Raw genomic sequence first — 26,186 nt, 5'->3', positions numbered from 1 at the left:
AGAGAGAGAGAGAGAGGGGAAAAAAAAAGCAGCAGCGGAGGGAGCGGCGGCGGAGGAGAGCGCGCGCGCGCCCCCTCCCTCCCTCCCTCCCTCCCCCTCCCCCCAATTTCCACCGCGGCCAATTCATGGACAGGAACTACCCCAGCGCCGGCTTCGGGGACCCGCTCGGCGCCGGGGCGGGATGGAGTTACGAGAGGTCAGCGAAAGCTAGGTAAGGAGCCGAGGGTGGCCTGGAGGAAGGGGCCAAGGGGTGGGGGCCCAGCCGGGCCGGGCCTGGCCCGCCTGGCGAGGCGTGCATCGCAAACTCCCCTCCGGCTTGCAAGGGAGCGGCCTTCCTCGGTTTGCAACAACGCCGCCGCCCCAGTTTGCAAATTGCAAACTCCGCCAAAGCCAGCTCCGGCATGCAAAGGGAGAGATGCAGCGGGAAAATGGGGGTGCAAAACAATTTCGGACGGAAAGGCCCTGGGAAGGTGGGAGGGACTGGCGAAGCAAGGCCTGGATTTCCCCCCATCCTTGGATTCCCGGCTTGCTGATCCCTCCCCCCTGCGCCCCAGGCTCTGCTCTTGCAAAGGTGGGATGGAAAGGAGAATTAGAACGCAGACCTGGGGGGCGCCCCCCCTCCCGTCCTATTGTTCCGGGACTGCGCGAGGCCGCGCCACTCGGCCTCCCCCCCCCGAAATTCCGCGCGCAGAGTGGGCACAGGGCCCCGCCCCCTTTCCAAGCTGGGGTTCTGTGTGTGTAGGGGGGGTCCTGGAATCTGAGACACGCCCCCTTTAGCTCCCCCACCCCCAAAGGCAGAGAATCCTAGTTGATGGCGAGGAGTGGAGTATTTGACCTCTTGAGTCCAAGCCATGAATCGGGGCCGTTGCATGGGAAGATTCAGATGTTTCCCTGGTGTGTGGTTGTGTGTGTGAGCGTGGGCCCTGTTCGTGCTTAGTTGGTAGCCTGCTCACCTGCGAATCAGCCCCTTTCCTGCTGTTTATGTCCTGCCCTCACTCTTCACCTGTCCCCAGCCCTGCGCCCCCTGGGTTTCCCAGCGTGGCTGGGCATGACCCCACATGTGTTAGGCTTTTTCATTTGGGACGTAGCGCTCTGTATGTCTCCTTCCCCACGGGTGAGCTCGATAGTCGTTTGCACACATACCTGGGTTTGCAAGGGCTCATGCATTTGAACCTCAACCCTGGGGGATGGACGTTATTCATGTTCGCACTTGTACCTGGTACTTTCCCCTAGTCCTATCCCTTCCCCACCCCCCATCCCAGCCGTTTGGGGAACAGTCTACCTCCTGCTCCCGACTCGGTTTGCATCACTCCATGAGGTTCAGGGCCATGTGTTCCCACGTGTGTGCAGTAGAGTGGGCGTCCTTATGCACCTCTCAGGTTGGCCCCAGGGCCTTGTGTCATCCAGGGGGTGGTGGGCTCTGTAGGAGGTCCATGCCTTTCACATTTTTAACTTGAGGCACTTTCTCCGACTCTTCACCCTCTTCTGTTTGTCTCGTCGCTGTGCATGGCTGTGTTTGTAAACGTGAGACTATCTGGGCTCTATTTATTGGGGCTCGAGTGGGGAATGTTTCATGACTCTTTTCGTTGGGTACCCCGATTCCCTTGTCTTCTTTCCTTTAGGGCCCAAGGTTCCCTAGGATAACCCCCAGTCAGCTGGAAGATTCCCCCCACACCCCGGGGGATTTGCTGAGTTCCCTTCTCCTAGGGCAGCCTCGGAGGACACCCTAACATCTCTCCCTTCCCCCCAGCTTGGTCTATGGCAGCTCCAGGACCTCGCACCCCGAGACCGACATCTTACACCGCCAGGCCTACGCGGCCCCCCACCCACTGCAAAGCTATGCCACCAACCACCACCCGGCAGGTACGGCCCCCGTCCTGCCCCGCCTGGGCTGGCCCTCCCTCCGAGGCAGCTGGTTGGCTGCTGAAAGTTCCACCCCTCCTAATTGGCCGTGCCCTGTGTCCTGGCCCGCCCCTTGCTACCTCTCCTCTGATTGGTTGCCTCTGTGGCTGCTGGTCCCTGCTCAATTTCACGCTGGATTCGTCCACCCTTGTCTCTGGCCCCGCCTCTTTCGCTCCAATTGGCCCCGTCCCCTCAGCCCCCAAATCCCACCTTCTCTTCCAGGCTTTTCCTCCTCTCTATCCCACCCCAGTCCTTTCCCTCTGGGTTTGCCCGTCCTCTTGGCTCCTTGGTTATGTGAATTCTTTCTTCCTGATTCCTTTTTTTCCTGATTGGCTCTAAGTCTTTGGGCCTTCCCTTTTTTTCCTGGGTTTGCCCACCACCTTATTCTTCTTCCTGTAGTCCTACCTCTAGCGCTTCTGATTGGCTCCCTTCTTCCTCGTTGAACCAGCAAGGAGATTATGTTGTCCTATTTGATCCTTAACTTTCCTGGTTGGCTCCTTACCTTTTTTCTTTCCCATTTTTTTTCCCCCGGGATCCTCCCACTTTTAATCAACCCCTTTCGGCCTGTACTCCGGTCCTTCTAAGTGGCCCCGGTACCCCATCCCTTCCCCTTCCTTGCTAGAATTGCCCAAATCCTTTTGTGTTTCCCCTGCCCCCCCCATAAGAACTCTGTCCTGTTGCACCCACTTCCTTTGATTCTGGGTTTTTCTACTCCTTTGCCTACCTTTCCTTTCCTGGGCTCCCTGCCCTTATGATTGGCGTACACTTCATCCTGCTTTTTGGCTCCCTTTTTCCCCTTTGTTGTCCTCGGCCCTGTCTCTTTAGCTTGGCTGTGTCCACTTTATCCTCTTTGAATCTTCCTCTTTGCTTCCTCCAGCCCTTTTCCCTGACCCAACTTGCTTTTGGCCTCTTCCTTTTCCCTTTCAACTCTGCCTTACAAGCCCACTTAGCTGACTCTACTCCCTTGTCCTTGGCCAGGCCTCTCTGGACTCTTCGACACTGGCCTCCACCACGCGGGCTCAGCAGGGCCCGACGCCTCCGTCATGAACCTCATCTCAGCCCTGGAGTCCCGGGGCCCCCAGCCTGGCCCGTCTGCCTCCTCTCTCCTCTCCCAGTTCCGCAGTCCTTCCTGGCAAACAGGTAAGCCCAGCGCCGGCCCAGGAGGGCCAGGGTGGGGCTGGCATGTGGTCCGCCCTGACCTATGGTCTTCTCCATCGTCCCCAGCCATGCACACGCCAGGCCCCACGGAGCTCTTCATTTCAGGCGCCCTGCCGGGTTCCAGCACCTTTCCATCCTCCTCTGCCCTGTCGGCCTACCAGCACCCGGCTTCCTTCGGCAGCCGCCCCTTCCCAGTGCCCTCGTCCCTCAGCCTCCAAGACCCCCCGTTCAGCCCCCCAGCTAATGGGCTCCTGTCCCCTCATGACGTGTTGCACCTGAAGCCCTCACAGGCACCCACAGTGCCATCCTCGCTGGGCTTTGAGCGCCTGGCGGGGGGCGGTGTCCTGGGGCCCGCTGGTCTCGGCCCGGCCCAGACCCCTCCATACCGCCCCGGCCCCCCAGACCCCCCCCCACCTCCCCGCCACCTCCCGACTCAGTTCAACCTGCTGGCTTCCTCTTCCGCCGCTGCCGCCGCCGCCGCCGAGCAATCCTCCCCACAGCTGTACAACTTCTCGGGTGCCGCCCCGGGCCCCCCGCCACCCGAGCGGGCCCTGCCCCGCCAGGACACCGTCATCAAGCACTACCAGCGGCCAGCCAGTGCCCAGCCCCCGCCACCCCCGCCACCAGCCCATGCCCTCCAGCACTACCTGAGCTGTGGAGGCAGCTATCCCTCCATGGGGCACAGGGCTAACCTGGCCTGCAGCCCCCTGGGTGGTGGGGAGCCCTCCCCCGGGGCTGGCGAGCCTAGCAAGGCCGGGCCCAGTGGAGCCACGGCTGGGGCATCGGGCCGGGCTGCGGGCCCCGAGGCGGCTGGAGGAGGTGGGGCAGGGGGTGGCGGTGGAGGTTACCGCCCCATCATTCAGTCGCCCGGTTACAAGACGGGCAAAGGCGCCTACGGAGCAGCTGCGGGCGGTGCCAACAGGCCCCCACCACCCCGTTCAACGGCCACGCCCAAATGCCAGAGTCTGGGTGGGCCAGCAGCGGCCTATGCCACCGGGAAGGCCTCTGGGGCTGGTGGGGCAGGTGGCCAGGCCTATTCCCCTGGTCAGCCCCAAGGGCTTCTAGGACCCCAGGCCTATGGGCAAGGGTTTGGAGGGGGTCAAGCCCAGGACTTGAGCAAAGGCCCTAGCTACTCAGGGGGGCCCCCGCAGCCCCCCAGTGGTCCCCCGCCTCCTGGCCTAGCCACGTGTCAGAGCTACTCCCCGGATCAGCTGCAGGGGCAGCTGTATGGGGTTCAGGGCGAGCCATACCCAGGCCCAGCTGCCCACTCCCAGGGGCTACCCACGGCCAGCCCCTCGCTCAGCTACAGCACTGGCCATTCCCCAGCGCTCTCGGGTCACGGCGGTGGCTGGGGGCCCAGCTCCCTGGGGGGTGGCGGGGAGGCCAGCCCTTCTCACATCATCCGCCCACTGCAGTCACCGCCTGCCCCCGGCCGCCCGCCTGGAGTCGGCTCTCCAGGAGCCCCTGGCAAATACCTGAGTTCGGTCCTGGCCTCAGCCCCGTTCCTGGCGCCTCCAGGAGCCGGCAGCTACGCAGCCGGAGCAGGTGGCTACAAAGGCAAGGGGGATGGCTCGGAGCTGCTGGCTGGGCCTGGTGGGCCTCCTGCCGAGCGCACAGAGGATGAGGAATTCCTCATCCAGCATCTCCTGCAGGCACCTAGCCCCCCGCGGACCTCAGGGGCAGATGGCTTGGTGGGTGAAGATGGGGCAGCGGATGCTTCCAAGGGACTTGGGGGTAGTGGTGGGGCCGGGGGTCCACCGGGCACACCCTACGAGCTGGCCAAGGAAGACCCCCAGAGGTATCATCTACAGAGCGTCATCCGTACCAGTGCCAGCCTCGATGAGGGCGCCACAGCAGCCCTGGAGCTGGGCCTGGGGAGGCTGAAGGAGAAGAAGAAAGGGCCAGAACGGGGCGGCGAGACCCCGGAGGGGCTGGCCACCTCAGTTGTCCACTATGGGGCAGGTGCCAAGGAGCTGGGGGCCTTCCTCCAAAAGAGCCCACCACCCCCACCTCCCACAGCTCAGCCTGCCCAGCCCACACCCCACGGCCTCCTCCTGGAGGCTGGGGGCCCTGACCTCCCACTGGTGCTGCCTCCACCTCCCCCCCCACAACTGCTCCCCTCGGTCCTCAGCCATGCCCCCAGCCCCTCTCCCAGTGCCCCAAAAGTTGGCGTTCATCTCCTTGAGCCAGCCACCCGTGATGGAGCACCCCAGCCGCCCCCGCCGCCGCCCCCGCCTCCGCCCCCCATGCCCCTCCAGCTTGAGGCCCACCTCCGCAGCCACGGCCTGGAGCCTGGTGCCCCCAGCCCCCGCCTGCGACCTGAGGAGAGTCTGGAGCCGCCAGGCGCCATGCAGGAATTGCTTGGGGCCCTGGAGCCACTGCCCCCGGGGCCTGGTGACACTGGCGTGGGCCCACCTAATACCGAGGGCAAGGATCCCTCCGGTGCCTACCGCAGCCCCAGCCCGCAAGGCACCAAGGCCCCCCGCTTTGTGCCACTCACGTCCATCTGTTTTCCTGACTCCTTGCTCCAAGATGAGGAGCGCAGTTTCTTCCCCACCATGGAGGAGATGTTCGGTGGAGGGGCAGCAGATGACTATGGCAAGGCAGGGCCGCCCGAGGACGAGGGTGATCCCAAGGCGGGGACTGGGCCGCCTCCAGGCCCCCCTGCCTATGATCCCTATGGGCCCTACTGCCCGGGTCGGGCATCTGGAGCCGGGCCCGAGACGCCGGGCCTGGGCCTGGACCCCAACAAACCGCCTGAGCTGCCCTCCACGGTCAATGCCGAGCCTCTGGGCCTGATCCAGAGTGGGCCACACCAGGCGGCCCCACCACCCCCACCACCCCCTCCACCGCCACCGCCTGCCTCAGAGCCCAAGGGAGGCCTGACCTCGCCCATCTTCTGCTCTACCAAGCCAAAGAAGCTGCTCAAGACGTCCTCTTTCCACCTACTACGGCGCCGTGACCCACCCTTCCAGACGCCCAAGAAGCTGTATGCCCAGGAGTACGAGTTTGAGGCGGATGAGGACAAGGCCGATGTGCCCGCTGACATCCGCCTCAACCCTCGGCGCCTGCCTGACCTGGTGTCCAGCTGCCGCTCCCGCCCGACCCTCTCACCCCTGGGTGACATCGACTTCTGTCCACCTAACCCAGGCCCCGATGGCCCCAGGCGCCGTGGCCGCAAGCCCACAAAGGCTAAGCGCGATGGCCCGCCCCGGCCCCGGGGTAGACCCCGGATCCGCCCATTGGAGGTCCCCACCACTGCTGGGCCAGCCTCAGCCTCCACGCCCACTGAAGGGGCCAAGAAACCTCGGGGCCGGGGCCGTGGTCGGGGCAGGAAGGCCGAGGAGGCAGGGGGCACACGGCTGGAACCCCTAAAGCCACTTAAGGTGAGGGGGACTGGGATCGGGATGGCTAAGGTCTAGAGAAAGCAAAGGTTTTGGACTACAGTTCTGGGGCGGGATGGGGGCTGTGGTTTATATTCTTGAACCTGTGAGGAAATGAACCTGAGTGTTGGGATTCTAGGCTTCCACCATCAGAGAGATCGGAGAAGTGAGACTTTGGGGGTCTAGAGGGAGGCACAGGGTATTGGAGCTTGGGTTCTTAGGTTCTAGGTCTTAAAGGACCCGCAATTGGGGGTTTCTTCGATTCCTGGGTCTCATGGGAGGAGGGTCTGGAGGCTGGATTCCCGGGCTGGAAGCAAAGAGGGATCAGTGAGTGCTGAGGGAGGAACTCCAGTCCTGTCATTCTGGAACCCAAGAGAAGGGATCTGTGGGCTTGAATTCTAGGGTTCTACAGGCTGAAAGGGAGAATTTGACCTAGGTCTTAAGGGAAGGTTGGGGGCCTGCACCTCGGCCTCTGAGCTGGGAGGGGACTTGGGGCCCCAGACTCGTGGACCCTGACTCCCCACTTCCCCGATATCTAGATCAAGCTGTCTGTGCCCAAGGCCGGCGAGGGTCTGGGAGCCTCCTCTGGCGATGCCGTAGCCGGTGCTGACCACAACAGCCTGGACTCCAGCCTGACCCGGGAGAAGATTGAGGCCAAGATCAAGGAGGTAGAGGAGAAGCAGCCAGAGATGAAGTCCGGCTTCATGGCCTCCTTCCTGGACTTCCTCAAGTCGGGCAAGCGTCATCCGCCGCTCTACCAGGCCGGCCTGACGCCCCCACTCAGCCCCCCCAAGAGCGTGCCGTCCTCCGGGCCGGCCCGTGGCCTGCAGCCCCAGCCTCCTACCGCCCCCGCTGTGCCACACCCGCCGCCCGCCAGCGCCTTCGGGCTAGGGGGTGCGCTGGAGGCGGCCGAGAGTGAGGGGCTAGGGCTGGGCTGCCCTTCGCCCTGTAAGCGGCTGGACGAGGAGCTGAAGCGCAACCTGGAGACGCTGCCCTCCTTCTCCTCGGACGAAGAAGACTCTGTGGCCAAGAACCGGGACCTGCAGGAGAGCATCTCCTCAGCCATCTCGGCGCTCGATGACCCACCCCTCGCTGGGCCTAAAGACACTTCCGCCCCAGATGTGCCCTCCTTGACGACTGAGGCTGCGGTGCCAGGGCCCCCCCCTCTCCCGGGGCTCCCTAGTGCCAGCAGCAATGGCACACCCGGTGAGCTCTGGGAAGATGATTTGGGGGTGGGATGAGGCTTTCCCTGTTATTCAGGTCACTGGGTACGGTTGTGCAGGTCGTGCACTGTTTTAAGGGGCATCATTCACATTGTAGATGAAGTAGATTTGTGTGTTTACAAATTGAGGGCAAACAGGTGTGAGAAAGGTATCATTTTCTAATCTGTCCACAGATGCTAAGTATGCTAAGATGCTCCAAGGTGGGTACTGGAGAATGCTGGGAGACAGAGCAGGTTATAAGTGATGGGGACAGGTGGGAGACAGGGTACTGAGAGAGCTTTAAAAACTGGCAGGGGTTCGGGGGCCCAAGAAGGAGCTAGGATTTAGAGATGTATGGCAAAAGACAGAAGGACGTCTGGGGGGGGTATAGGGAGAGACTGGAACATTGATTAATTGGGTCTTGCGGGGGGTGAGAGGGAAAGGCTGGGGGTGCGGCAGGGTCTGGATGGTGTTCTGTCCTGAGAGAGGCTTTGGAAAAATTTTAAGGTGCTTTGATGGGGGAACGGGGGCATTGATTTGGAGGGCATTTGTGGCAGTTAATGAGGGGGCTTGAGGGCTCAGAGGCATCCTAGGGAATGGAGGGGACTTCTAGGGGGTTGTAGGAAGGTGGGAAACAGGGAGCAAGGGAGCGAGAGGGTGTGAGGCTGAAGCAGAGCTGAGAAATGCTGGGGGCTTCTGAGCAGAGTGTCAGGATTTGCTGAAATGGGAGCGAGAACCTTGGAAGGGTCAGGAAGGCTCATAGCTGAGGACACAGCAACAGAGAAGAAGCAGTTTTAGGAATCAGGAGGAATTTTAAGGCGTTAGAGGGGGACTCTAGAAAAACCCATGGGGAGTTAGTGGGAAGCGGAGGAGGGCATGAATGATCCCAAGAGTAGAGAGCAGTCTGAGGAAAGGGCAGGGAAGATCTTGGATGGAGGAGGACAAGACCCCCCTGAGCAGGAAATGAGGAGGTAGAGATGCAGAGGGAATGATTGGGGAATTGGGAAGGAAGGTAAAAAATGGGAGGTGAGAGCCAGCAAGGGCTTTGAGGCAACTAAGAGGTGTTACAGGACTAAAAGGGGCAACAGGATGAACATTCAGGGATTCAGAATTACCACTGGAGCTGGAAAGGGGTCTCAGGGAGGGACTTTGACAGAGCAGAAGGGCTTTGGGGCAGTTGAGGAGCTGTTGGCATAGGAAGGGACATTCAGGGACAAGAGAAGAGGTGCTAGGGATGGTGAATGGCATTCAGGAACTAGGAGCTGTGTCGGGGCAGGGCAAGGAGCTTTGTAGGGACTTGGGGCAAGAGGCAGCTGAGGGATGAGGAAGGGGTGGTGGTGGCACAAGGGACAACTGATTTTGATGGAAGGACATTGGGTAATGGTATTAGACCACAGTAAGGGACAGAAAGGGAGAGTATGTGGAAGCCAGGAAAAAGATGGGGAAGGACAGAGCGCCGTGTTTGGGTGGGAAGGCTTATTAGGACATTGGAGAAAGAAGTTAAGGGAACATGGGCTTCCTGTGGCTGGCTGGGGACAGAAGTAGTATGAAAAGTGGAGGGGAGGGCGGCCATGCCTGGCTGGCTCAGTCCGTGGAGCATGCTGTTCTTGATCTGCGGGTTGTGGGTTCCAGTCCCATGTTGGGTGTAGAGATTACTTAAAAGCAAAATCTTAAAAAGAAGACAGAAAAAAATGTCCGGGAGGGGACAGGGGACAGATGAGCAGGGTCAGGGCAACAGCAGAAGAGTAAGAAGTGGAGATGAGTGGGACTTGGAGCAGAGATGGGTGTTGGGGTGTTAGGTGAAGGAGAACTCCGGTTGATCGGAAGGGGTGTGGGGGTGCAGAGCAGGAAGAGGGCTGTGTCGGGCCCCTGGGGAAGAGGAGCCTGAAAGGGCTGGGAGCAGACCTTGATCCACACTGACCGCAGACCCGAGGGACCCGCGTAATGGGGGGCAGAGGGGGCCTCCCCGCGCCAGAGTCCGCCCTGATGCCGCTCTCGCCCCCAGAGCCCCCGCTGCTGGAGGAGAAGCCCCCGCCCTCGCCGCCTCCCGCCCCGACGCCGCCGCCGCCCCCGCCGCCCCCACCGCCCCCGCCGCCGGCCCTGCCCTCGCCACCCCCGCTGGTGGCCCCGGCGCCCAGCTCGCCGCCCCCGCCGCCCCTGCCCTCGCCGCCGCCCCCGCCGGCCGCCGCCCCCGCCGCGCCCGAGGAGCCCGCCGCCCCGTCCCCCGAGGAGCCCGAGCCGCCCGATGCCCGGCCCCTGCACTTGGCCAAGAAGCAGGAGACGGCGGCCGTGTGCGGGGAGACGGACGAGGAGGCGGGCGAGAGCGGCGGGGAGGGCATCTTCCGGGAGCGCGACGAGTTCGTCATCCGCGCCGAGGACATCCCTTCTCTCAAGGTGAGTCCGCCGCGTCGTGTCCGAAAGCTGGGGCGGGGGATTCGGCTCCGAGCGGTGACGAGCGTCTGCTGGATGACGGCCCGGGCGTCCTGAACTCCCAGGCTGGTGGGGCGCGAACGTGCGGAGGCCGCGCGGGCCTCTGAGACCTGCGGTGTGTGTCCTGTCGATGAGGCAGAGGGGTTGTTAAGGTTCACTGCGGATACTCTGGGTGCCGGGCTTCCAGCAGGGAACAAGGCTGCTGCTCGTCCCAGTGAAGCTTCTGATTGAATCGCACAAGCCAGGGGAGGCAGGCGACTTCGCAGCGCATGGCGTAATGGTGGAAACGTGAGGCGTTGACAAAATGCACCTATGAACACACACACGCGTGTAATCTGTAAATGTAATAGCCGGCGATTTGGGACTGTCAGGCCACATCTTAAACTTTTTGCAGATCGGCCCATTCCCTACTTAACTGACTCTACTGCCGGGGTTGGCAAACTGGTCTCTGTGGGCCAAATCCAGTCCCCTGCCTCTTTTTATAAATAAAGTTTTATTGGCACGCAGCCCATGCCCATGAATTTACAAATTCTCTAGGGCTGCTTTCCCCATACAATGGCAGAGTGAGGTAGTTCAGGCAGAGCTTAGCTGACCCACCAAGCCAAAAAAATCTTTCTTCTTTTTTTTTTAATTTATTTGACGACAGCAAGAGAGGGAACACAATCAGGGGGAGTGGGAGAGGGAGAAGCAGGCTTCCTGCCGAGCAGGGAGCCCGATGCGGGACTCGATCCCAGGACCCCGAGATCATGACCTGAGCCGAAGGCAGACGCTTAACGACTGAGCTACCCAGGCGCCCCCCTCAAAAATCTTTCTTATCTGTTCCATTATGGAAAAAGTTTGCTGAGCTTTGCAGTACTGGGTTCATTGGATAGATAGATTTGGATCAGAGGATTAATAGTATAGGTGCGGGACAAGGGTAGGTGACATTAGATGCTCATGTAAGGTTTGTCCCAGAACATGAGGCTGAGCAAGCGCTTGGTAGGTCAGCAAGCCATTGTCACCTTGATGGTGACACCAAAGACTAGGGCCTTTCTTCATATTAGTCACTTTCATGGACTGAGTATTGACTATGGGGGCCAAGAACATGTTTGGCCCTTGATGTACATTATCGTGTTTAATTTATTCTCTGGTGATGTTTCTTCAGACAGAGGTATTGTGGGATGAATTAATTATAAGGTTTAAACAACTATCGTTATGCTTTGCTGCTTCGTGTGTTCTGTGAGGTGAAATTAGTGTGTCTTTTGCTGTATGATTTTTAATCCGTCTTATTGTGGAAGAAGCAGAGCAACTAGAATAATGGGACTGTATGTACCCATTACTCAGCTTCCACCATTGTCCCCTCCTGGCTAGTCCTGCGTCCTCTCTGCTCCGGCACATTCTGCCCCCTGCCCTACCCCACCAATTCCAGACATCATGTTCTGTCATCCATGCCTTGTCATTTTTTTAGCATGGTGGTTGCTTCATCCAAAAGAACATTGATAAAAGGTAATATTAGGGAATTACAAAGGAAAATGCTAGGGTGATTGCTCATGTTCCCAAACCCAACCAGCAATTGTAAAATTCCCTGGTCCCTCCTCTGGCATCCCTCATGGTCTTTCTCACTTCCAAATGTCTTGTGTACATTATTTCATTTTTTTGGAAAAAATGTATTTTAGGGAGAGAGTGCACAGTGGTGAGGGGCAGATGGAGAGGGAGAGGAAGAAAGAGAATCTCAGGTAGACTCTGCGCCGTGCACGGAGCCCAACACCGGGCTTGATCTCACGACCCTGAGATCATGACCTGAGCCAAAACCAAGAGTCAGACGCTCAACCAGCTGAGCCACCCAGGCGCCCCACATTATTTCATTTTAACTTCGTGACTTCTGAGGCTGATTTGATCCTCAGCTGGGACAGGCGAGGAAGATATTGAATGAACAGCAATGATAGGAGCAACTACCAACTCCTCAGGATGGGATTTGGGACCTATCACAGTCAGAATTCAGAATTTAGCTTGATCTTTTTTTTTCTTTTTTTTGTTTTTAATTTTCTTTTAAGAGATTTTATTTATTGATTTGACAGAGAGAGCACAAGCAGGGGAAGGGCAGAGGGAGAGGGAGAAGCAGGCTCCCCGCTGAGCAGGGAGTGCGAGGCGGGGCTCAATCCCAGGAACCCGGGATCATGACCTGAGCCGAAGGCAGAAGTTTAACCAGCCGAGCCACTCAGATGCCCCTTGTTCTTAATTTTTCTAACATAAATAAATTTTTTTTTTTTTTTTAAGATTTTATTTATTTATTTGAGAGAGAGAGAATGAGAGAGAGAGAACACCTGAGAGGGGATAGGGTCAGAGGACGAAGCAGACTCCCTGCCGAGCAGGAAGCCTGATGCGGGACTCGATCCAGGGACTCCAGGATCATGACCTGAGCCGAAAGCAGTCGCTTAACCAACTGAGCCACCCAGGCGCCCCAATAAATTTTTTTTTAACTGAGCTTTATGCCCAACATGGGGCTAGAACTCACGACCCTTAGTCAAGAGTCACATGCCCTACTGACTAAGCCAGGCACTCCCCCTTTTTTTTACTTTAACTGTAGTAACTTTTACATACCACGAAGTGTATCATTCTAACCATTTTTAAAGGTACCATTCGGTGGCATTGAGTATATTCACATTGTTGTGCAGCGTTCACCGCTGTCTCCCAAGTTTTCTCTTTATTTTTTTAAGATTTTTTAAATTTATTTGGGAGAGAGCACGAGCGGAGGGAGGGGCAGAGGGAGAGGGAGAAGCAGACTCTGCTGAGCAGGGAGCCCGACGTGGGGCTCGATCCCAGAACCCCAGGATCACGACCTGAGCCGAAGGCAGACGCTTAACCAGCTGAGCTCCCAAGGCGCCCCCAAGTTTTGTCTTTATAATCACCTCTCATGATAGGGATTACTCTTCCCGTTTTACAGGGAAGGAAACTGAGGCACCAGGTACTAAAGCAGCCTTCCTAGACTTTGATGGCTCGGGACCCGCACCAGCTCCGTCGGCCCCAGGAGCCTGGGCTCTCAGCACCCGGTTCAGCCTTTCCCTGTGTACATTCTATCAAACGTTGACAATGACAGTGGCAGATGCAGGGGGGGCGCCCAGCACTGGGCCGAAAGAACAGGGCTTTTACAGATGAGGAAGTTCACGTTCAGAGAGAGGGACTCATTCAGCTGGTGGGTGCTGAGCTGGGATTGGAGCCCCAGCCATCCGACACCCCCTCCCAGGTGGCACGGGGCCGGGCAAGGACTCACATGCTTAAAATACAACACGAGTGTGCATTACAATGGGGGGACACACAGCCCCAGGACTGAACCACTCCTGCAGACGTCGGAGACCCGTTGGTGGGCTTGGAGTCAGGGCAGGCTGGCGGCATCGTGGCTGAGAGCCCAGCTTTGGCCTTAACCTGACTGGTTCAGATCTCTGCCATCATTAATTGATCCCCCATCTGGGCTGGGCTGGGGTCGACCCTTCCTGACCATGAATTTCCTCATTTGCAAAATGGGGGTGATCCCGTTAGTACCTCCCTCAGGTAACGGGAGGATCCAGGCATAAAGCTCCATGGGACTGTGGGTCACACACGGTACGTATCCCATACGCTTTGCTTTGGTTACTCATCTCCACAAAGCTTGGCAGTTTTTTTTTCTGTGAAGGGCCAGCTAGTAAATTTTTTAGCCTTTACAGGGCACAGGGTCTCTGTTACATCTTCTTGTTTTGTTTTTATGATCCTTTAAAAATTAGGAACCGGGGCGCCTGGGTGGCTCAGTCGTTAAGTGTCTGCCTTCGGCTCAGGTCAGGATCCCAGGGTCCTGGGATCGAGCCCCGCATCGGGCTCCCTGCTCCGCAGGAAGCCTGCTTCTCCCTCTCCCACTCCCCCTGCTTGTGTTCCCTCTCTCGCTGTGTCTCTCTCTGTCAAATAAATAAATAAAATCTTAAAAATAAATAAATAAATAAAATAAATAAAAATTAGGAACCGTTCTTAGTTTATAGATCTGTGAAAATGGGCAACAGGCCATAGTTTGCTTCAGAACAGTGGTAGTCCAATAGAAATATCATGAGCTGTATACATCATTTTAAGCTTTCTTGTATCCATGCTTAAAAAAAAGTGAGGGGCGCCCGGCTGGCTCAGTCGGTAGAGCACGTGACTCTTGATCTCAGGGCCTTGAGGTCGAGCCCCACATTGGGCGGGGAGACTTCTTAAAAGAAAAAAAGAATAAAAATAAAGTTTAAAAATGGGTGAGATTAGCCACAGGAGTGTATTTTCTTTAACACAGCTTATTTAAAAAAATCATTTTAGCATGTAATCAACACAGAAAAAGCTAACGAGATGTTTTACATTTTTTGCATATCAAGCCTTTGGAATCCTGTGTGTTATTTTATACTCGTGGAACATACTCAGGCCAGCCGAATTAGCACAAGGCTGGCCCCCTCTCTACTTCGGCTTCCCCATCTATAAAATGGGACTGATAACATTAACTCCCAGTTCTTGGAGATGTTGAAGATTTAGCAAGATGTAAGCGCTGAGCTTGTAAGAGTTTGTTGGGTGGAGAAAAGTAGGGGGAGGGCGGTCCAGGCGGGGGAGCAGAGTGCAAAGTTTGTGTCATGAGCAAAAACACGGCGCACTTGTGATGTGTAGGGATTCAAGGGGTTGAGTGGCTGGATTGTGAGTGCTGAGCCTGGGAAGGTGAGCAGGTGCCAGGTCATGCTGGGGTGAGCTCAATGGGTGCCTGCTTGAGAGTCCACTTTGGGTTTTCTGGAAGCGGGTAGGGCCCCTGGCTAGTAGGATGGTGGCTGGGGAGGTGTCTAGGCCTGATGGCAGTCTGTCTACCACCTTAGTCCTGTGACACTGATTCCACTGTTAATGGACCATGAAGTTCTTTTTTTCTTTTTCTTTTAAGTAGGCTCCACACCCAGCGTGGAGCCCAGTGTGGGTCTTGAACTCACAACCCTGAGATCAAGACCTCAGCTAAGATCAAGAGTCAGATGCCTAATGACCGAGCCACCCAGGCGCCCCAAAGCTTTCTTATTATCATCCTGCTAGGTGTTTCTAGCTCATTCTCATCCTGCTGCTTACTGCCCTGGTCTATGCTTCTCAAGAGTTCAGATTCCCAGAAGAGAATCTGATTGGTCCAGCTCAGCATTTGGGCCCAAGATAGGATTAGTGATTTGCGTGTAGATTCGCTGCCTGGTCAGGTCTCCTCCAATCAGCTGTGGCTTCCATTGGGCAGGGGCGGGAGAAGTGGGTGTGGTCCATGATAGGATTCCTGGTTGGAGATCAGGCAAGGATGATGCCAGGGGTTGAGCCCCATGACGGCAGAGAGGAAGAGTGGTTTTGGGAAAGCCACCAAGTTCAGTTGGGGTGTGGTGAGCCAAGGGGCCTGCGTCCAGCTAGAGAATCAGCCAGCGCTTTCGAGGAGGCCGATTGGGTAGTGGAAGAGACAGAGGGGGTGGTCTTCCCTGGCTGGGAGGGATGCTCTGATGGCTTTCTCACAGGCTTCTGAGAACTAGAATGGGGAAGATCATGTTAACATTGAGAGGCAAAAGCACCCATTTGTGGGGGTGTCGTGGGTACTGCATTTGCAAAAACCTGGAGAATCAGGAAGTCGGGGGTTCATCTGCTGAACTTGGAGGGATCTGGATGGCCTGCTCGGCAGGGACAGGAGAAGAGAAAGGAAACTGAGGCCAAATCTGGCTGTGCCAGATTGTGGAGCCTGCACTAGGGGCCCTGGAAGGTTTTGGAGCAGAGCAGGATGTGGTCCAATTCTTGGGCCTCTGACCTGGCTCCCCAAGGTCACCAGGACGGAGGCCTGGGAACCATATGGTAGCCTGGAGAAAAGGACTTGGGGCCAGGGCACCTGCATCCCTGTCTCATTCTGCCTCTTGTGACTTTAGCCAAGAGCCTTTTTAGACCTCATTCTCATCAGGTTATTGTAGTCCCTTCTTTGCACTCCCCTAGTTGATCTGAGGGACACACAAAATCATGGACGTGCAAACCACTGACCCAAACTAAGAGTAGGCAGTGGATAGCTGGCACACAGACCCAAGTGTTACAGCTCCTGCCAGTGGCAGACATCATTAATTGATCTCAGCACTTCTGCTGAGCCTGGTTCTGCGCTATGACCAATCTAATTGGAATTGTCATCTGAATCCTATTTATCACTTGAGTGTGATTTCTTTGAATGTGAGGGCTAACTTCCGTTCATCTGTGGGTTATCACGATACCCAGTGCACATTTTCTGCTGCATCTTTTTTTTTTCGAGATTTTATTTATTAGAGAGCGAGAGAGCAAGAAAGAGAGCGGGGGAAGGAGCAGAGAGAGGGACAAGCAGTCTCCACACTGAGTGTGGAGCCCCATGCGGGGCTGGATCCCACGACCCTGAGATCATGACCTGAGCCAAAGCCAAGAGTCAGACGCTCAATGGGTTGAGCCACCCAGGCGTCCCCTGTCACACTTCCACGCTGTCCCGTGTCATTGCTCAGCCCCCTCACAGAAGACATTGCCCTTCCAGGACTTGGGTGTCACCTCTTCCAGGAACCATTCTTGGATTCAGTTTGCATTTGAGGTCCTTCTTTTAGGCTTCCACAGTGTCTGGGGGTCTGCCGTTAGCGTGTTCATTACTTGTGTTGTCATTTCTTTGGTGTCGTGTCTGGCTCTCCTGCTGCGCCCCTCGCTCTCCCCAGATTAGACGCTGGGTCTGACCCACATCCTTCAGTTTGCATTATCCAGCCAGCGGGTCACACAAGTCTCGGGGTGGGGAGGTTGTCTGAGTGTTGGGGGAGTGGAGATGGGGGAGCCCTCTATCACCGTGTCTTACCCTGTTGTGGAGAGGGGGATGAATTAAGTGGTCTCAGGTCAGCTGTCACCTGTTCTTGGCACAAGCCACAGCCTCACCCTGTTTTGTCTATTTGCTTGTCTACTTTGTTGCTTGGCTGCTTCTGTAATGAGGACCCCACCAAGGGCCCTGTCAGTCTCGTTCACCACTGTGCCCCCCGCCAGCACAGCATCTGGAAAGTGGTGGGTGGGCGCTCAGGAGTTGGCGTTACTTTAACTCCACCAGCATTGTAACAACTAAAACTTTGTAGCACAAGAAGGAACAGCTTGTTTGGGAGTCTTGGGTGAGCCTGGGGGTGGGGGAACGTGGCCAGCCTCCAGCTGCCTCCCCAGGGCTGAGAACGTCCTGGGGCCAAGAGAAATGTGCCGGCCAGGGTGCGCACGGTGATGACAGTGCCTTTTCTCGAAGGGGGTATCGAGGGAGGACACGGGGCCCGGAATTGGGGGCAGGAAGGGCAGGAGCGAGGGCTGACTTTGCTGGCCTCACTGCACCCCTCCTCAGCTGGCATTGCAGACGGGGCGGGAGCCCCCACCCATCTGGCGAGTGCAGAAGGCCCTGCTGCAGAAATTCACTCCCGAGATCAAGGATGGGCAGCGACAGTTTTGTGCAACCAGTAATGTAAGCCTGCAGAGGGGAATGAGGAGTCGGGGAGGCCTGGGGGGGGGGGGCCCCCTCATGCGTGTACTGGGATTCACCTGCCGTCCGGGGGGTGTCCCAAAGGGAGGCTCCACCTCCAGGAGGCTTCTGTGGGGGGCCCCGGGGCAGGGGGGGAGTCTCGGGTGTCGGGCTGCCTGGCTGCAGTAGATGGATTTCCTTGTGTGCCTCTTTCCTTCCATAGTATTTGGGGTATTTTGGGGACGCGAAAAACCGGTATCAGCGCCTTTACGTAAAGTTCCTGGAAAACGTCAACAAGAAGGATTATGTGAGGGTCTGTGCTCGGAAACCCTGGCACCGGCCCCCAGTGCCCGTCAGGTACCCTGGGGGCCAGGGGGCAGGCGGCGGGCGGGGTTGACGGGCACGGGGCTGGAACGTTCAAGAGAAGAGGTAGAGGTGGGGAGAATGGACACAGGGTGGGGGACAGAGACCCAGAGAGAGAGAAAGAGACCCAGGTCTGGGATGGGGGGAGACAGAGGCTGAGAAGAAACAAAGGTCAGGAGAGGAAGCTGGTTCTGTGCTCAGAGCTGTGGGCTTAGATGCGGATCTGCGGAGAATTTGGGTTTCTTCGGGGCTGCTGACTGCATACAGTCCCTTCCACATTCCCTTCCAGGCGCTCTGGGCAGGCCAAGGGCCCCGTGTCTGCTGGGGGCAGCTCTGCACCTCCTCCCAAGGCCCCGGCACCACCTCCTAAGCCCGAAACCCCTGATAAGACGATATGTGAGAAGCCCCCAGAGCAGACGCCTGAGACCCCTGTGCCTGAGCCCCCTGCTCCTGAGAAGCCATCCCCGCCTCGGCCCGTTGAGAAGGAGAAGGAGAAAGAGCGGGTGACACGTGGGGAGCGGCCGCTTCGGGGCGAGCGGAGCGCAGGCGGGCGGCAGACTCGGCCTGAGCGGAGCCTCACCACGGGACAGCCCGCCACCTCCCGGCTGCCCAAGGCCCGGCCCACCAAGGTGAAGGCCGAGCCGCCCCCCAAGAAGAGGAAGAAGTGGCTGAAGGAGGCGGCGGGCAATGCCTCGGCGGGCGGGGGTCCACCAGGCAGCTCCTCGGACTCAGAGTCATCCCCGGGAGCACCCAGCGAGGACGGTGAGGCTCTCGGCAGCCACGGGGCGGGTGGGGAGGCATGAGGAAGTGAATCCTGGGCATCAGGAGGAGGCATGGGCGAGCGCAGTCCACAGTGTTCCGGGTAGTGTCGGCGAGACAGCAACGAGAATTCATAAATTAAAATGATAGCAATATTTGTCAGTCACGTGGCGCCTGAGATGGCTGTCTTCTCTAAATTCTGTACCCAAATTAACTTGTGTGACATTCATAGCAGGTTACTAAGTAGATACCGTTATTTTTAAATTTCTTTTTAAAATTGTTTTAAAAGATTTTATTTATTTGAGGGGGGAGAGCACGAGCAGGGGGGAGGGGCAGAGGGAGAGGGAGAAGCCAACTCCCCACTGAGCACGGGCTCGATCTCACATCCTGAGATCATGACCCCAGCCGAAATCGAGAGTCGGATGACCAACCGACTGAGCCACCCAGTGCCCCACGGGTAGCCGTTTTAACAGAGACTAAGCGTGCAGGCACTCAGATGAGAGAGTGAGTTCTCTTCCCATCAAAGCCCAACGTAGGGGGCGCCTGGGTGGCTCAGTCGTTAAGCGTCTGCCTTCATTAAGCGTCTGCCTTCGGCTCAGGTGGTGATCCCAGGGTCCTGGGATCGAGCCCCGCATCGGGCTCCCTGCTCTGCGGGAAGCCTGCTTCTCCCTCTGCCACTCCCCCTGCTTGTGTTCCCTCTCTCGCTGTGTCTCTGTCAAATAAATAAATAAAATCTTAAAAAAAAAAAAAAAAAGCCCAATGTAGGTGGTGGTTTCTTAGAAAATAAGAGGCGGGCACCTGGGTGGCTCAGTTGGTTAAGCGACTGCCTTCGGCTCAGGTCATGATCCTGGCGTCCCAGGATCGAGTCCCGCATCGGGCTCCCTGCTGAACAGGGAGCCTGCTTCTCCCTCTGACCCTCCCCCCTCTCATGCTCTCTCTATCTCATTCTGTCTCTCAAATAAATAAATAAAATCTTTAAAAAAAAAAAAAAAAGAAAGAAAATAAGAGGCTCTTCTCAAGGTTGTCCAGGGTCTCTGTTTCCTTTCTTCTTGTTGCTGTGCCTTCCGCCTGCATGCTGTCCTCAAGCACGTGGTCAGAGGCTGCCCAGCAGCCCCAAAGCCGCAGGCCTGCCAGTGGGAAGGGACTCAGGGGCCAACGAATGGCTGGACCTTCCTTTTATTTATTTTTTATTTTTTTTATTTTTTTAAAGATTTTTTTTATTTATTTGAGACAGAATGAGAGAGAGAGAGAGCACATGAGAGGGGGAAGGGTCAGAGGGAGAAGCGGGCTCCCTGCCGAGCAGGGAGCCCGATGCGGGACTCGATCCGTGGACTCCAGGATCATGACCTGAGCCGAAGGCAGTCGCTCAACCAACTGAGCCACCCAGGCGCCCTGGACCTTCCTTTTAAATTGCCGGATCTGGGCGTGGCCCATATCCTGTCTCTCCTATCCCATTGGGCAGAACTCGGTCACATGGCCACACCTAGCTGCAAGGGAGCCTGGGAAATGTAGTCTTTTAACTGGGCAGGGTGATGTTAAATCAGGCCAGGTGGAAGCTGCAGGTCATGAAGGTGCCACAAGGGAGGAGATTTAGCAAAAGGCCCAGATTTGCAGGTCTTTCCTTCTCTGGCCCTTTTCCTTTTTCTTAAACGATTTACAAACTTAAGTTTAATTAACACACCATGTAGTTCATCCATCTTGGCAGTCAATTTTAGAACACTTTCAATACCCCAAAAGAACCCCTGTATCGATTGGTTATCACTCCCCTCTTCTGGACATTATACATAAGCGAATCATACAACATGTAGGCTTTTGTGATTGGCATCTTTCACTTAGCGTAACATTTGGGGTTTAGCCGCCTGGTAGGTGTATCAGGACCTCATTCCTTTTTGCGGCTGAATACTATCCCACCGCACGGATAGACCACGTTGTATGGATCCATGCACTAGTTGATGGACTTCTGGGTTGTTTCTACTCTTCAGCTGTTGTGAATAATGTCACTGTGGGCATGCATGGAGAGCTCTGAATTTCCTGAGCACTGGAAATGGGGGGGAACTGAACTCCACCCTCTTCTGGGAGCAGTTCCCCTGCCATGGGCCAGTATGGGTCTGGGTCTGTCTCCCCTCAGCCCATTCGACCAGGAGTGAGTGGGTGTGACTCATGCTAGCTGACCTTAAGGCTTCCCTCAGCCCAGGAACCCTCAGAACTAACCCTCTTCCTTGTCTGAGAGTGGTGACCCTCCGTGTGCCAGAAGCTGACGCTCTCTCCTTCCTTAAATTCGTAATAGAAGTTCTAGAAAGACACTGTGGTGACTGTCTTCTCTCTTCCTCTAGTCCACTTCCATTTGGCTTCCTGAGCCCCGTTCTGCACTTATTTATTGAGTACCTACTTCGTGCCACAAACGAGGTTCCAGCAATGAACAGAATAAACAAAAATATGTATCCTCATGGGAGCTTACGGTCTAGCTGGGGGAGTCCATCAGATAAACACGTTATGTAACAGAACACAAAACAATGTGAAAAATGGTCAGTGTAAGGCTGGCCAGGCTTAAAGGCAGTTAAGAAAAGCACTTCCGGTACAGAGGCTCCAGGTGGTATAGAGGGGGGTGTTTTCAGGGGATGGGGGAGTTGGGGAAGGCTTCTGGAAATGACATTGGAACAGACATCCGAGTGCAACAGGGTTGGGGTTGGGTGACCAGGAGAGAGAACATTCCAGGCTGGGCGTGTCTGGGGATCAGGAAGGAGGCCAGTGGCTGGAGCGAGTGAGTAAGAGGAGAGGGTGAGAAGTGAGGGCAGAGAAGGAACAGGACCAGATCTTGGAGGGACAGGAGGCCTGGAGCTTTGTGGTCCCACTGGAAGGATTTTACCGTGAGCGAGACAAGAGCCATAGGAGGGTTTGGGCCAAGGCCTGGTGGGGTCTGACTGCCACTGCCAAGTGGTCACTCCGGTCCTTGAAATGGCTGTCACCAAGGACCCTCCACGTGGATAAGTCAAATGGATATTTCTCATGCCACTTCCTGAGGGATATTTTAGGGCCGTTCATGGCTGTCCTGCTTCTTTTTTCTCCCTGATGTTCCTTCTTGGGTTTCATGTGAGTGTCCCTCAAGTCCTGACCTTGGCCTTGTGGCTTCACCTCTCACTTGGCAGGCCCAGCTTCCCAGTGAGCCTCGCTAGTTTCTTCCCCCTGGCCCCCATCCAGGCCTCCCCCAAACCCCCTCCCTTCAGATCACACTGAGTTCCTTGTCCTAATTTCCATATCTCAGGGGCAGCCCCACTGGCTACTCAGTCAGCAGGCCAGATCTCCAGGCACACAAGCCTTTGCTCCCTCACCACCAAAGCTGGGAAGTCCCCAGCTCTGGCCCTCCTATTCTCCTGCTCCTCCATTTCTGAATCTTGTCCCTATGGCCCTGCAACATCCTCATCCTTTCTTACGTGGTCCATTACCCTGGCCTCTGGTATCATCCCTCCGATCCGTGCCCTACATGGCCTCAGAGGGGTCTTTCTACACTTAACCCTTGCCCCTCCCCTGCTCACACCTCTTCCATGTCTCCCTAGTACCCACCACAGGTTTGGGGACAACAGGTGGACGAGGCCCCTGTCCTCTTCACCTCCCACCTCCTCCCACAGTTTTGCTCTCTGTGATCTGATCTCTCCGAGTGGCTTCACTGGTTTGGAAACCCAGTTATGCTGCTTCTTTAGACTTTATTGAAGCTACACTCAACTAGTCAAACATGAAGCTCACTGGCCTGGAATGCTTTTTTCCCCATCAGTCAAGATTTAGCTCTTGGGTGACCTTAAACCAGCCTTTCCTGGCTTGCGAGGCTGAACTCGTTACCATCAACGCCCGTGACGCCCACCCTTAGAGCATACTGGGCTGGGATGCGTTGGTCTCCAGCGGACTCGAGCTCCCAGAAAACAGGGATTTCTCTCCGGCCCTGGTACTTAGAACATTGTCTGCCACCCAGGCGGCCTCAGATGAAGTTGGAATCATGAGCTCGTGTCCCATTCTCCGCCCCCCCCTCCCCCAGAGCGGGCAGTCCCCGGGCGTCTGCTGAAGACCCGGGCGATGCGGGAGATGTACCGGAGCTACGTGGAGATGTTGGTGAGCACAGCACTCGACCCAGACATGATCCAGGCCCTGGAGGACACCCACGGTGAGCCGAGGCCTGGGGAAGGAGGTTCCCCCACTCCTCCTCTGAGCCCCGCCCCGCCCCCCGCAAGGTGGGGCTTCCGCTCCTCTGACGCCCCCTCCTGGTCTCGCAGATGAGCTGTACCTGCCGCCCATGCGGAAGATCGATGGCCTCCTCAATGAGCACAAGAAGAAAGTCTTGAAGCGGCTGTCACTGAGCCCAGCCCTGCAGGTGCTTGTGGGCCTGGGCAGGAGGGGTCTGGGGCCCAGCGGTCGGGCATGGGAGCGATGGGTACAAGTCCGCCACGGCCGTGCCCGCAGAGCATCGGGCCCTGGAGGGGGCAACCACTGGAAGGGTATGGCTTGGCCAGGAGCAGAGTTGAGGGCGGGGCTCCCGCAAGAGAGGGTTTCTGCAGACCTAGATGGCAGGGATTTGATGGGTGTGGAGAGGTCGTCGCGAAGGTCAGGGCTGGGCAGCTGGGAAAGCCCAGCAGAGTTTATGGAGTGCAGGTTTGGGGACAACAGGTGGACGAGGCCTTGCTGGGGAACGGTGGTAAGCAGATTCTGATGGCTTCTCTGTCGTAAACACGGGCTTCTTAGCATCTCAGCCTTCACAATTAAGTCATCTGTATGATTGCCTGTCTGGAATAGCCAAGGTCTCGGGGATGGAATATTCGGGCAGCTCTGAAAATTCTGATGGGGATCGTTGTGTGGGGCTGAGAATTTGGGGGTAGAATGTTAGGGCAACAGAATTCTGGGATGGAATGTTAGTCTGGCCGTAAAATGTCTGGGCGGATATTGGTCTGGTTCAGAAAATTCTTGGTGGGATGTTAGTCTCTCAGACAATACGGTTCTAGCACTCTGGGTGGGATGTTAGGGTAACTGAGAATTCTGGGATTGAGAGTTAGTCTGGCTCTGAGAGATCTGGGTAGGATACTATGCCAGGGTTTAAATTTCCACAGTAGAATATTAGGATAAGTCTGGGAATTATGGGATGGAGTATTAGTCTGGTTTTAGCATTCTGGGCTGGAGTGTCAGCCTGGCACTGGGGATTCTGGATTTTAGGATATCTCAAAATTTTGAGTAGGATGTTAGGCTGGGGTTGAGAATCCCGAGTGGAATATTAGGGGTCTCTGAGAATCTTGGGTGGGCCACAAAGCACATTATAAGGGTCACCAGACAGGCCTAGGCTCCTCTGTCCTTTGAGAGACCCAAGATTCCAGAATATCTCCTGATCTGCAGTGTGAGGGAAACTGAGGCATCTGACAACTCAGGGGTCTGAGAACTGAGTGGTGGGTTTGGAGAGTGTGGGTCCAGGGGGACGTCCCACTGACCGGTCGGCTTCCCGCAGGACGCCCTGCACACGTTCCCCCAGCTGCAAGTGGAGCAGAGCGGGGAGGGCTCCCCTGAGGAGGGGGCCGTGCGGCTGCGGCCGGCTGGGGAACCCTACAACCGCAAGACGCTCAGCAAACTCAAGAGGAGCGTGGTCCGAGCCCAGGTGGGGCCGGGGATGGGCGGGCGGTGTGGACGCCTGGGGAGAGGAGCTGCCCCGCACTGGGCAGTGGGGTGAGGCTTCTCCGCTCCATCTGTCCAGGAGTTCAAAGTTGAGCTGGACAAGTCGGGATACTACACACTCTACCACTCACTCCACCACTATAAATACCACACCTTCCTGCGCTGCCGGGACCAGGTAAGCCCACCCGCGGCGCGTCTCGCCCTGGGCTTCTGCCCCACAGGCTCTGCTCTGGACCCCAGCCCGTCTTCCCTCAGACCCAGGAGTCCTGATCCCCAGCCCCTCCTCCCTCAGACCCAGGGGTCCTCATCCCCAGTCCCCTCCTCCCTCAGACCCAGGGGTCTGGCTCTCCCAGCACCCCCTTTCCCTGGAATATTGATCCCTAGACCTCCAGGCCCTGGTGGCCACCCACCCCAGCTCCCTGTTTAACGCCCTGCAGACCCTGGCCATCGAGGGCGGTGCTGAGGACCTGGGTCAGGAGGAGGTGGTCCAGCAGTGCATGAGGAACCAGCCGTGGCTGGAACAGCTCTTCGACTCCTTCAGCGACCTGCTGGCCCAAGCACAGGCCCACAGCCGCTGCGGGTGACCCCGCCCAGCCTGGGGGAGCCACCTCTTCCATGAACAGAGAATTGGGACAGAACTGTGTCCTCAGGAGCTAACCCCCTGGGCCCCGTCGCCAGGGAAGGGGGGGGTCATTGGTCAGGGTGTGTCCATGCTGCCCCCACAGGGCAGGGTTCAAAGTTCGACTCCTCCCCTCTCCCATGCCCCCTCCACTCCCTCCCCAGCCCTCCCACTGTCCGGTGTACAGAGAAATTATTTATATATATGTATAAATGTCTATTTAGTAACGGTTTCCCTCCCCACCTTGCCCCAATCCTCTCTCCACGGCCATAGCCCCGCCCCCTCCACCTTGTACATAATGTATAGGAAAAGTCTATGTATGGTTGAGGGGGGCGGGGTGGCTTCAGAGAGCTGGGGGACCCCCTCCCCCCCAACCCCCCCTCACAGGCCAAGATCTTTGCTAAAGGCCATTCCCTCCCCAGGGCATTCGGCATCGGGTGGGAGGGGGAAAACGCATCTTGTTAATTATTTTTAATCTTATTTATTGTACATACCTGGGGCGGGGGGCTGGGGAGGTGGAGGGGGGAGAAGGGTCCCCTCCCTTTGGCCCTCCCGTTCCTTTTCTACTGCGATTGTCTGTGTCTGCCCCCCCCCCCTCCCGCCACCGCCCCATCCCCTTGTCTTCTGGATGTGGTTCTATTTTTTATCTGTCTCCTCTCCCCTCCCCCCCCCAACTCCTCTGCTCCTACCTCCCGACCACCCTTTGTCTCTTGCTCTTTCTTGGGCTTCTGTACAACTCAACTTGTATACACTGTGTACACACAACCAGCCAAACGAAAACCCAACAGCAAACACTTTATCGGCCGGCTGGAGTGCCTCTGTCCTGCGGCGGCTGGGGGGCCCCAGGGGTGGCAGAGCAGATAGGGTCTGGAACGGGAACTTGGCTTCTCTGGAGCCCCTGGAAGCGGCCGGGCTGGGTCGTTGTATGCGTTACGTCTCACTGTGTAAAATTAGCCGCCTCCCCCCCCCCCCCCCCCCGGCCCCAAAATTTAGTGACTTAAAACAAACGTTTATCCTCTGGTTTCTGAGGATGAGGAACTGGGGAGCAGGTCAGCTGGGTGGTCCTGTCCCAGGGTCTGTTGTGAGGGTCCACTCAAGTCAGCCAGAGCAGCGGCCCTCCGGGGATTGACGGGTTGTAGGACCTACTTTCAAGGTGGCTCACTTTTATTTATTTTTTTTTTAAGATTCTATTTGAGAGAGAGCATGAGAGAGAGGGGAGTGAGGGGCAGAAGGAGAAGCAGACTCCGCGCTGAGCAGGGAGCCCCACACAGGGCTTGATGCCA

General features: G+C 57.0%; 1 protein-coding gene across 1 annotated transcript; it reads left to right on the top strand.

The window, feature by feature from the left end:
- The first annotated feature begins 72 nt into the window (after window positions 1-72).
- PRR12 (proline rich 12) lies at window positions 73-25,795 on the top strand. The gene is made up of 14 exons (XM_032388372.1): window positions 73-211; window positions 1,751-1,863; window positions 2,881-3,042; window positions 3,127-6,446; window positions 6,983-7,649; window positions 9,651-10,039; window positions 17,406-17,522; window positions 17,743-17,876; window positions 18,172-18,644; window positions 22,669-22,794; window positions 22,904-23,001; window positions 24,121-24,267; window positions 24,364-24,459; window positions 24,722-25,795. The coding sequence occupies exons 1-14, from the start codon at window positions 126-128 to the stop codon at window positions 24,866-24,868; spliced, it is 6,075 nt and encodes a 2,024-aa protein (XP_032244263.1). The 5' UTR covers window positions 73-125; the 3' UTR covers window positions 24,869-25,795.
- The last annotated feature ends 391 nt before the right edge of the window (window positions 25,796-26,186 follow it).

The sequence above is a fragment of the Phoca vitulina genome, unplaced genomic scaffold (assembly GCF_004348235.1).
Source record: "Phoca vitulina isolate PV1807 unplaced genomic scaffold, GSC_HSeal_1.0 scaffold52, whole genome shotgun sequence".
Classification (NCBI taxonomy): domain Eukaryota; kingdom Metazoa; phylum Chordata; class Mammalia; order Carnivora; family Phocidae; genus Phoca; species Phoca vitulina.
The sequence above is the reverse complement of the archived record's forward strand: the minus strand, read 5'-3'. Positions and strand labels throughout refer to the sequence as shown.